General features: G+C 45.8%; 1 protein-coding gene across 1 annotated transcript in view; it reads left to right on the forward strand.

Annotated features, from left to right (window-relative positions):
• The first annotated feature begins 2,921 nt into the window (after positions 1 to 2,921).
• arhgap32a (Rho GTPase activating protein 32a) overlaps positions 2,922 to 12,313 on the forward strand; it is a 30,469-nt gene continuing 21,077 nt past the window's right edge. Inside the window, 5 exon segments of the mRNA XM_030381013.1 lie at positions 2,922 to 3,206; positions 9,302 to 9,415; positions 10,716 to 10,812; positions 10,886 to 11,139; positions 11,911 to 11,995. Coding sequence (XP_030236873.1) covers positions 9,327 to 9,415; positions 10,716 to 10,812; positions 10,886 to 11,139; positions 11,911 to 11,995 — 525 coding nt within the window. The 5' untranslated portion in view covers positions 2,922 to 3,206; positions 9,302 to 9,326.

The following is a 12,313-nucleotide window of genomic DNA, read 5'->3' on the forward strand; positions in this document are numbered from 1 at the left end:
GATGAGCACGGGGAGGATGAAGAAAATAATTAAAGTGTGTTAGAGAGCCTAGTTGCTTTGAACATTACAATTTGGTGCTATGTTTAAACTTTGTGGTGCTGTAGGCTAGAGGTCTAGAGGAGACCTTTTCTTTTGTTTTGATTTGTGTCCACAAGGAAAGATCCAGCCCTCTGTGTCGATCTAACAAAACCTTAGACTCTTAGACACTAGGTTTACTTTTAACATGACAGTTACATGTTGTGATGAGTGATTAGAGACTATTCCGAACACGGAACATATAACTATAACCTTGAATAATGGAGACTTAAGATTACTACTTTCCAGTGAACTCAACACTTCTTTCTATAGTGTTTGCGATGTGTGTCTGTGCTTCCAGGGAGCCCTCTCCAAAGTGAATATATCGATGATTTAATCTGTGTTGATATTGAAAATATTAACCTTAGCATGAGAGGGAAAAACAATATGGAGTGTCACCATTAAAAAAAAGAACAACAACTTTGATTTGGATGTTAGCATTAGCGTATCTAACGAGACACATTAGTGGCAATCTCTGAGTGCACATTCGTCTGTTTGTGAAGAAGAGCTTCTTGATACATATATCAAATACAGGTCTACACAGTTACACAAAGTTCAGTTGACAGCACTGTTTTCAAGCACAGCACTGCAGGGGAATCACCTCAACCACACCCTCTATCTCCTCCACCTTTTACAGTCAGGATCATACTGTACCCAGTGCAGCCACGAGTACTTACCAGTACACCACCCTTTGTATTTCATAGCTGGTTCTTTTTGCGAAGATATTTGGAGTCGGTGGGTGGGGAGGGAGAGTAGGTGTGGGGGGAAGCTACGACTCATGCATCCAACTCGATGTGGGTTATTTTGGTTTCATTTTTTGATTAATGTATGTAGTCTTCCGCAGGCTCTTTTGCTTACTTGACGAAAAACGTTGTGTGCAGTGTTCACGAGGGCTGCTTTCGGGAGGAACTGTTGGATCCAGTTTTTGTTTTCCGCGTAGAGCTTTTTTTAGTGCACCGGTAGGTGCTGCTAGGATAATACTTGGGGCCGATTTCATTTTATTGTATTAAACTTGCATGTGGAGAAAAATACAAACACCTATTTAGCAATCATTCATGGACATCCAAACGGGCTGTTGTTGGACATGAAATAGAATATTTAGTATTTTCTATATTCTCTGTTTTTTCATGTGTACCAGCACTGGGAAACTAGAATGTATTATTACTGTAGGCTATAATAGGCACTACATTGTTGACTGTTTTAACTAATGCTTATACCCAAGCAAACCAAGTAGTGCATAAAAAGAAGGAAAACTAACTACACGTCATGTAATTTTCCACCCATTGAACTCTGTGCTGTAAATTCCATGTTTACATTATGTATTCCATGTCGTTTCGTGCACCAATTGTTACATTTTATCATTTGGGTTCCGATATGTTTCGACATTGTTCATATGTAAATATTTCAAAGCTAGAACATATAATACTTTTTACATGTGTCAGTTTTAGAACGATAACCTGGTGTGTGTGTGTGTGTGTGTGTGTGTGTGTGTGTGTGTGTGTGTGTGTGTGTGTGTGTGTGTGTGTGTGTGTGTGTGTGTGTGTGTGTGTGTGTGTGTGTGTGCGTTTTATTTTGGTTTGGTTTCACTTTATAGATTGTGTATGTCATTACATCAGGTATTTCGCGTCACTTAACTTTTACGTGAGCAATTAACTCATACTGTATGGTGCTGTACCAAAGCCTTATGTAAAATACTTGTATTAGGTTGTTTTTTTGTCCAGGGGATATTTTTTATCGGTTTTTTTTGTTGTCAAAGTTCTTGTGTTACCCACTCTTCATGTTCAACTGCCATCAAACTTTGTTCTTCGGAAAACATACAATTCAAACTATTACGCAGTTTAGGCTATTGCCACCTGTGACTTGACATGTTCCGGTCGCAGTCATAGCCGTATATATAAATATACATTGAAAGAAATGCATAGGCTTATGTATGATGGCAAAACACGACAGACATGGACCTAGCACAGGGTCCATGATCTATCTATGGCATGTCTGAGAGAATATAAAAGCAGTGCTGTATTCATATCACCATTTCATTTCATTTGCTTAGTCCCATACAAAATTTTCCTCTCAAATTTTTGTATTTTGATATAATAAAAAAACGAAAAGTGATTGTAATTGTGTTATTGTCTTATAAAAGCACCTTTCACTGCCATCGTTGTGGTTGTAGTTCAGCCGACAGACGCAAGATGTAAGCGTTGAGCCACGATGTGAGACGAGGAGATGAAAGACATTAATAATCAGGTCAAAGAAAAATATAAGACCAAAGATTTAGGATCGAGGAAATAGGAACGAACCGTCTGCTGCAAATAAAAAGAATTTGGCTCAAAATCTTTGATATTTTCCATTTCCTTCTTCATCCTAATCGTAATAACCAACTCAGTGAATTCACAACAAGTTATGATATTATATTAAAGACACATTTCTCAATACAGCTTTATATAAGCTGTATACAAAGTGATTGATACAAATTATATTGCCTTACATCAATTTAAGATATTTTTTGATTATATTTGAATTTAACTATGTAGAGGCCATCATTGGCAATGACCTGTGGCTTAGAACAACAGACACCAGCACCCCTATAAATATGCATCCACGTGTTATTGAAAGGACGCGAGCGGCACAGGTCTCCATCATCAAGAAATCAACAGATTTGCCAAAATAAGCATTTACTGTTCATTTAGTTATTTCATTCTTGCAACACAATTCGTCCTCCCCCCAAACACTAGTATCTCCCTACGTCTGGCTGCCTTCTCCTTTTCTCCCGTCTCTCGGTCACTCACGGCGCGCGAACCTTCCTCCTGTCGTCCGCGGCCGGGCGCGGGCACGCAACCAGCTGTGCGCGCACCCCGTGACGAGTGCAGGATTTTCTCCAGAGCCGAAGAGGCGTCGGGATCCGTCGGGACACACAGCAGCAGCGGCGACGCACCTTCAATTGTAGTTTAAACTTTCCAACAAACGCCTATGATGTGTTGTGTGACATATTGCCATGCTGCGGGAAACGACGCGGCTGATCGACGCGCCTGATCGACTGGCCTGATCGATTGGCCTGATCGATTGGCTTCACAACGCTGTGCGTCTCAGAGGAAGCAGCAGAGAGGAGAACTCGCGTGGTGGTGCGGTTACAGGTAGGTGTTTGGCATGGGGAAGGCGACCGAAACCTGTGCTTAGATGATGGTGGAGAAGTTTCTCGAGGATGTTGACGTATATTAATGATTTGTAAGGTAAAGCTGCGCGGTGAAAAAGCTATCCCGGACCTGCGCTTGTTGCGCAGAAGATGCGCAACCATACTGTGGGCTGTATGGTCCAGCAACCTGCTCCCAAAGTTTAGCGCTTTAAATCAGGAACTACAATTACAAGTGAATGAAATGTTGACATACTGTTTCTGTAGCGAGTATCGCTAGGCTATGGACTGCAATCAGGTTACCCTGCGGTTATTACGATCGACGTATACCTGTTTGGGTTGAATCGATCGATACATTCACCTCAATACTCAATGATCCTAATGTCATTTATTCATCTTGTCAGTATTATTTAATAATAAACCCTATAGCACCACAGAATACATGTGGGCCAACGAGTCTTTAGTGTTTCAGCCCGATCTGCTGTCTGTCCCACTCAGTCAGTCTGTCTGTCTGTCTGTCTGACCGCTCAGTCAGTCTGTCTGTCGTCCTCATCGGTGATGCTGTCAGATCCCGTCAGATCGCAGGCTGTGTGGCACGGAGCTCTGTCGCCATCTCCGTCTGTGTGAGATGAAGTAAAGTTAATCACACTCCCACATTTCAAGCAGATTACATAATGCCAAGACTCCCTCCCACCTCATTTTAGATCCTTTTCCCCGCACACGCGCGCACACACACGCACGTGACACACCGACACACGTACATGATCACCATGAAGGCAAGTTGGGCCGTGAAATATTAGTAAGCTGTAATATCTGTTCATATGCATGAGCAGAGGGGTTTACAGGTCAGGACCATGTGTCCGGTCGGGTAGGGGGGGGGCTGGGTCTCCCATGGGGCACAGATTCAATGTCCGGGAGCCCCCCACTGAACCGCTGAGTCGTCTCTCCCATCGCCTCCTCTGTTTTCTTGCTACCTCATCCTCAGTCTTAAGGAGCGCATCCAGTCACGATGGACGGGGAGAGGTTACCATGGCAACCGTAGCCTCTCTTTCGCTCTTTCTCCCTCTCTCTTGGTCCGCCTCTCTCTCTCTCTCTCTCTCTCTCTCTCTCTCTCTCTCTCTCTCTCTCTCTCTCTCTCTCTCTCTCTGTCTCTGTCTCTCTCTCTCTCTCTCTCTCTCTGTCTCTCTCTCTCTCTCTCTCTCTCTCTCTCTCTGCCTCTCTCTACCTCCCTCTAGCTTGCTTGGTCTCTCACTTTCTGTCTCTCTCCGTATCTATCTGTCTCTCTCTCTCTCTCTCTCTCTCTCTCTCTCTCTCTCTCTCTCTCTCTCTCTCTCTCTCTCTCTCTCTCTCTCTCTCTCTCTCTCTCTCTCTCTCTCTCTCTCTCTCTCTCTCTCTCTCAATTCAATACAATTCAATTCAATTGGTCATTGGTCTCTCTCTTTCTCTCTGTCTCTCTCTCTGACTCTCTCTCTCTCAATTCAATTCAATTCAATTCAATTCAATTGGTCATTGGTCTCTCTCTTTCTCTCTGTCTCTCTCTCTGCTCCCCTCTCTCTCTCTGCCTCTCTCTCTCTCTCTCTCTCTCTCTCTCTCTCTCTCTCTCTCTCTCTCTCTCTCTCTCTCTCTCTCTCTCTCTCTCTCTCTCTCTCTCTCACTCTCTCTTAACTTCCCTGCTGCGTTCCAGAGGAGAATGCTGATTGGGAAACCTTAAGACAGAACGATAACTTATTGCCTTCCCTCACTGCCATCTGCCCATCTACCCAAAACCAATCTTCTGTTAGTCAGACAGCTCTCTGCAGCAACACTAGTCTAGTAAGGCTAGTTCATCCTCTGGTAGTGTGTGTTGCTATATAGGACAGACAGGAACCGAGCTACCAACAGCACGGCGCGAGGAGATATTTGAGGCCTCCACAGCTCCCCCTCCACCCACTCTACTTCCTGGCCATACTTTCTGGGTCCCTCTCTGGTTTCCGACACATAAAACGTGACTCATCCCTAACCCATTTACTATGGAGGCTAGTCTGATGTGTACTGGGCACCACTCTGTAGACCCCACGGTCGTGATTAATATGCAGGCATCTGTTCACGTCGAGCCGTCGTTGCCCATGTATTTAATAAAACACCAGATAAATGGCCTTCACATAGGCTTTGCCCTAGTTCCCTTTAAGCATTTCTAGCATGTAGGCCATCGGACGCACACTGTCTCATTCTCCTCAACGACACACTTATACCTTTGTCTGTGTGTTATTTGTAATTATTCAGACATTCATTTACAATTAGGGTATGCTTTTATCCAAAGTGTCATACAACGGATCACACACACATTCACAGCGGAGCCAACCCTGCAAGGCAAAATCCAGCTCATTAGGAGCAGTTAGGTGAGATGCCTTGCTCACAGACCCCTTGCCGATCAGCTACGAGGAGCCTGGGATTTGAACTAGCAACCTACCGGTTACCAGCCAACCTGCTCTACATCCTGAGCTAAGCCTCACTGAGGTCATAAAAAGATCCCAGGGCAGTTATCGCAAAGAGTAGGGGATTCCCCGGTGTCCTGGCTAAAACTGCCCAACCAGGCTCATTCAATCTGGCCCCCTAATCATCCCCCTGTATAATTGGCTGATTCATTAATTTCCACACTCTCCACCTCAAGCTGGTGGTTGGTGAGCATCCTGGCACCGATTGGCTGCCATGCATCACCCAAGTGGGTCTGACACACTGGTGGTGGTTGGTGAGGTCCCCCCCCCCCTTCACTGTAAGCGCTTTGAGTTTCCAGAAAAAAACCGCTATATCGATTTAATGAATTATTATTATTATTCAGCCAACCTTTTAGGCATTATTTTTAGGTGTTTAGTATGCATCATAACACTTTGGGACTCTGCACCGTACCATACGCCGTCGATGGCATACTCGACATGGTGGTAGTCCTGGTGATGCGTGATTATTCAACCACAGTGGCCGCGTGGTGGTTGTATGAAGCCCAGTAGATAGTTCTGCGTGGGAGTGTACCTGTAGGCATCCCTGAGCAAGATGCTGTATTAACACTCACCTGCTCCTTAGTGACTGACGTCTCGATTCACTGTAGGGGGCTTTGGAGACACAGTACTGCTGAAATGACTTTGTAGTGTTTAGGCTCTGTTGTAGTTCTCTGTTTCAGGTTATATGGCAGCTAGGTCAACAGGCAGCTTAGTTCCCATCTGTGTTCCAAGAAAAAAAATCCATTTGGGCGCAACCGACTTGTTCCTGGATGTGCGTTGGCAACTCCTCGTTTGATGACTCAACCACAGAGTATGCGTTTAGATATGTCTCAACTAGGGATGTCCGATATTGGCTTTTTTGCCGATATCCGATATGCGATATTGTCCAACTCTAAATTTTCGATTCCGATATCAGCCGATACCGATGTCGATATTTGGGTTATTTTTCCTCAAACCTAATTTAGGTAACATTACATATCTCCTGTTGTGGAATTAACACAACATGCTTAATGTTATTGTGATGCCCCACTGGATGCATTCTTGAATGCAACAAGGCTTTCCAAATGTTAACATTGTCTGTGCAAAATAAGAAAAATACTTCAACTTAATTTAAGGGAAAAGTGCCATGTTTATTTTTATTTTTTTAATGGTCTCAGACAACAGTTTGGATTACACTCTCCCTGAGATAATCTTGACAATGCCCACAACAAATAGGGCAAACTTGACTTCACAAATGATAAAACATTGTACCTGAACAACTATGTGCAACATAGCAGTATGTTTCTTTAACTAAAACTCAATAACCTTAATTGAATAAATGCACAAATATGAGTCAATTACAATGTGCACTGTACTGCACAATTTTGAAAACATTTATTTGAGCTATAAAAAAAAAATAATAAAAAAATAAATAAATAAATCGGTTTCAAGGCAAAAAAAATACGATACCGATATTGACAGATATTACATTTTTATGCTAATATCGGGCCGATAATATCGGTGGGCCGATAATATCGGACATCTCTAGTCTCAACTATTTACCTTGGCACCTGCCGTAGTTAATGACACTCATAAGTGAGATATGTCTTAACTATGTCCAATGGCGTATATTTTGCTTTGACGATTACCTCATCTAAACCTATGTTGTCTCCGCTCAAAGCCATCCACATGCAAACAGAGCTGCTAAGTCTGTGACCAGACCGGCATCACTGGCCTATGAGGGCCCAGCGGGGAGTGTTGTCAGTCTTGCAGTGGGCCCTACTAGGCCTGTGCTGTATGTTCCCCACATGAGTATATCATCTCTTTCCTCGCGCTGACAGGAAACAAGTCATGCAAGCACAGTGGAGGAATGTGTAACCATTCACAGCCAAACCATCACCCACAATTCTGTATTGTAGTTGCATACCTTGTATTTGTTCTTCTACATGTGAAGTGGTGTGGGTGTGGTAGGAATGCTGAATACAATTTAATAACAATGAGTTTTGTCTTGTAATTGTGCGGTGCATTGCCATGAAAACCCTAGGCCTTGCTTTATTTTTGGCTTTACTTTAATTTGTCTTGAGTCGTTTTGTGTAGGCGTTAGTTAGTAGGTGCTTGGAAGGCAATGATTACAGTTATCATTAAGGCTTAATAGACAATTACCAGTTGGCCCAATCCTAATACAGGAAGCGCATAACTAGGTCTACTGCCTTTTCTGAAGAAGATGGCGTAGCAATGTTCTGCTCTTCTGACTTCTTCACACCTGTTCATGTTGACTCCAAACAGCTTGTTTCGTCGAGCCATTTCTCAAGTCGATTTGTAACGTAGCGTATCGTTCATTCACCCAGCAGCGTTTCTTCCTGAGAGGCCAGAGATAACATTGTGCAACAGAGCTGGGTCTGGTTTAGCCTGTAGCCTATAAGTATGTTTGCTGTTGGATTCTGCTGAGTCAGGGGTCTGGCAGTAGTGTCAGTCAGCAACACTGTGGTGGCCTGGGGCCAACTGTGCGGTTGGGAAGAGCTACTATGCCCTGGCTGACAATACATCTCCGATCAGACGTCTGCCCTGTCAGGGACGCACTGTCCAGGGGATCATTTGAAACCCACCCAACGTATGGTATTGGTGTTGGAGAATATGGCAGAAACATGGGTTCAAACCCACATGGGTACAAAGTAAACCCATGTGGGTATTGGGTACAAGCCCACAAGCCCTCTCAGACAACGGGGTTTATGGAAAACATGCGTTGTTGTTTTTTGAATCAGGAATATTAACTCTTTACCTCATAGTTTCTGTAATGTTTAGTAATGATAGTAAGAGTCAGTTCTACCGTCATTTTGAATGGCGAGAACCTCGTCAAATAAGAGATGACACCCCCGCTATTCATCTTCTGTAATCCTGAGCAGTTCAAGAGTTTGAAGGTTCATCCAAGTGTGAGGCTGTTTGTTTGGTCTCACCCCGGTGTCTTTGTTATCAAGGCTCATCCCTGTGTGCATGTTTGTTTTGACTCGTAAAGGGGAAATTGCACCGGTGCATTCAGTGGGGTCTGGTTTCAAGCTTATCAGGACATTCTTTCAGTTAGGTTTCACTACAGTAGGGAAGATGGAGAGATAATCCACTTGGATCTACTTACACGCATCTCTGTCGTAGAGACAGAAGAGAATCCCACGTCTTGGCCACCAACGGCATTCAGACTCTGAATACACAAAGCATTCAAAAGCATAACAAGCATGCTTTTATATATAATGATTAAGTCGGCTATGGAATGTCTCCTCGCCGTCTCTATCTTGAGATTAACTTGACTTGGCTGGGTGGCCTTTTGAAATTAAACGAATGTCTGGGAGAAATAGCTCTGCATCGTTTGCATCTTCACCAAAGCACCTTGAGTGAGCTGAAGCATGATGTCATCGGCTATTACAGTTTCTGCTGGCTGCTGGATGTACAGCCTCGAGACCATTCTCGCTTTAGCCTCGCTGGGCTGGCGACGTCCAGAGCTTTCGCTTCACACTCTTCTCGTTCGTCCTCCTCTCCATTCTAACCACCCACCTTTCCTCCATCTCTCCCTCCCTCCTCCTCCCCCTCCCTCCTGTCTCTGTCTCTCTCTCTCTCTCGCTCTTCCCCCTCCCACTCCTCCTCTCCTCCTCCTAAGCGGGCTGTTGCGGTAAGGCAACATCATGGAGGCTGGATGCGCGGTTGCCGCGGTGATCGAGAATGCTGCTTCCGGACCAGGGGGAGAAGCAGGAAGTGGTGACGTCCCTGAAGGGTGAGTCCCTTCGCATGAAACCGCTCGTAGATACGCAGCGCAGGCATGTGGGCGTGTGCGTGTGGGCGTGTGTGTTTGTTCCCACGCTAGGCATGTTGTCAGCCATGTGGAGGCTTGTGCCTTTCTGTGTACAAGCTCAAAATAGACTCAGTGCTAGGCTAGGCTTTGGTACTGTGTGTGTGTATCTGTGCGGGTTTATGTGCGGGTGTGTAGGTGGAATGAGAGGATGGGCGAAAGAAAATCAGCCGAGTTGTCTATGCGGTGGGAGGGCGAGGACGGTGTGTTTGGATGAAGGTGACTGCATGCCCTGCTCTCGCTCACACCGTCGGTGAATGCAGATCGTAATCATTATGTTTCAGAGAAATATGCTCTCGTTCCCTGGTCTCTCCTGGGCCTGAAGGGATGAGGATACTTCAGTCTGCCAGAGGAGCTTAGCTTGTCTGTGTGAACACATCTGTAAAGTGTTTATCGTTCTTCTCTCACACACGTTTTGTACGGTCTTTTAATCGATTTGTCTGTGTTCGTCCCTTCGTTGGCATTCGTTTTAATGTCATTTTAAACTATATATTTTACGCCCGTCCGATTTATCAAGCCTCATTTGTTTAAAGTGAAGCACCTTTTTCACCTGATACTGCACGTGTGTTACATAAACATATCACAATGGTTATTGGTTATTGTGTCACTGTTATGTTTATTATGGTCCTGCTGGTTATGACTGTTGTCAGTATGAAAGGCAGGACGCCGTGTGACTCCCGTGGAGTGTGGCTCTCATGCTTAATAAAACCGGTGCTGATTGGACGAGGCCTCCACTCCCCAACGAACTCACTGACTCACTGGGAAGTTTTCTGAAACACTCCCTTGTGGCTGGAGCGCGCTGAATAGAAGGGCTTTGGTTACCCCATGAACACACAAAGGCCACTCACACCAGGGCTGGCCAATATGGGCTAGCGCTGTGTTTGATAAAGGATGGCCAGCTTCCTTGACGGTGAGGAAGTGGTTGAAGTCCCTCAGATGTCTGGGTCGATTATTACCTTGACGTGTTCATTATTCCAACATGTTTGTTTGTTTCTGCTTTGTTTCCCCTTTTTGGTGTTTTTTTATCCACCTGTCATAGTGTAATGTATTCATCGCTGCCTGCCTGGTGGCATGCACACACACACACACACACACAGTAACAACCTGTGAATGCCCCTCTCTCGCCCACCTTCGCCCTCTGTGTATCTGGACAAAGCGAATCACAATGTACAGGAACACTCATTGTTCACCATTCACGCCTTCTCTTATACCATTTACCTTTCAGACCTTGTGCCTCCGACGGAGCCAAAGATGACGCCTTACCACCACCAGCTATAACCCCCAACCCAGAGAAGACCCCCCAAGAGCTGTCCACTGCCAGGGTACGAACACCCACACACACGCCCATGTGACCCCACGGTGACCCGCGATTGGTCGACACACCCGACCCTGCAGTTTACGACAGTCGGGAGTTCAAAGTCTGACGCTAGCGGGCTAACAGTGTCCCGTACTGAATGCGTAGGGGGGAAATGGCCGCTGCGTGCTCACCGCGAGACGGCTGGTTATGGATGGTGGGTCGTTGACATTGGCTCCTGTTTTACTCTCGGCCAGATGGGGAGCGATGACGTCACCGAGCCCCCCCCGGCGGCGGAGCCACTCCTGCGCTCCTGCGTGAGCACGGCCAGCATGAAGGTCAAACACATGAAGAAGTAGGTCCCACCCGCGACACCTCGGCTGCTATTATGGGCTGTAAACCAGGGCTCCTATCCAGGCCAGGGAGCCGTAAGACGAAAAAAAAGCGTGGATGGGTGTCAGGCGGATTAGTGGACCTGCTGTCTCCGCCCGTCTTCAATGGGCCCAGTGTCTTTTTGTTTGCTCTTCTTCCCTTGTTCCTTGTTTGTTCTCCGTTTATCCTGCTCTCTCTTTAACTCGTTCTCCCTGCTCTCTCTCTCTTACTCATTCTCCCTGCTCTCTCTCGTCCTATCTGACTCAGGCTCCTTTTCTCTCAATCTCTGACTCTCTTGCCCCCTGGGTTTGATTGCATTCTTTCGCCCATTTTTTCTTTCTCTGTTCTCTCTTACACTTTCTTTCTCACTCTCTCTCTCTGCTCACACTTTCACTCTCTTTCTCATTCTGTCTCTGCTCTCACTTTCACTGTCTTTCTTACTCTCTCACTCTTTCTCTGCTCTCAATTTTACTGACTCTCTTTCTTGCTCTCACTCTTTCTGCTCTCTCTCAATCTCTCTGCTCTCTCTCACTCTCTGCTCACTCTCACTCTCTCTGCTCACCCTCACTCTCTCTGCTCACTCTCATTCTCTCTGTTCTCTCTCACTCGCTCTGCTCACTCTGACTCTTTCTGCTCACTCTCACTCTCTCTGCTATCTCTCACTCTCTCTGCTCTCTCTCACTCTCTCTGCTCTCTCTCACTCTCTCTGCTCTCTCTCACTCTCTCTGATGAGCTGTGTTTTGGCGTCCCTCAGGCTCACCTTCACCAGAGGTCACTTCCCGCGGCTGGCAGAGTGCGCCCACTTCCACTACGAGAACGTGGACTTTGGCACCGTCCAGGTGAGGCCCACAGCTCAAGGCTGCTTGTGTTTGTGTAGGACAGCGTAGTGTCGAGTCTTTGTAGAGAGTCCCCTGTCTCCTTTTTGATGATACGCCAAAGTCATGAACACAGAATAAATACACTAGAGCTCATTTTTAAATGTATGGTTAATGGCATTTATTTAGAGCTTTTCTAACCAGTAGCCACTCAAAGCACTTAACAACATTCACCCATTCATGCACACATTCACACACCGACGGCGGTGTCAGCCATGAGAGGCGACAGCCAGCTCGTCGGGAGCAGTCAGGGTGAGGTCTCTCGCTCAGGGACACCGAACC

This window comes from Gadus morhua, chromosome 16 (genome assembly GCF_902167405.1).
Source record: "Gadus morhua chromosome 16, gadMor3.0, whole genome shotgun sequence".
Taxonomy (NCBI): domain Eukaryota; kingdom Metazoa; phylum Chordata; class Actinopteri; order Gadiformes; family Gadidae; genus Gadus; species Gadus morhua.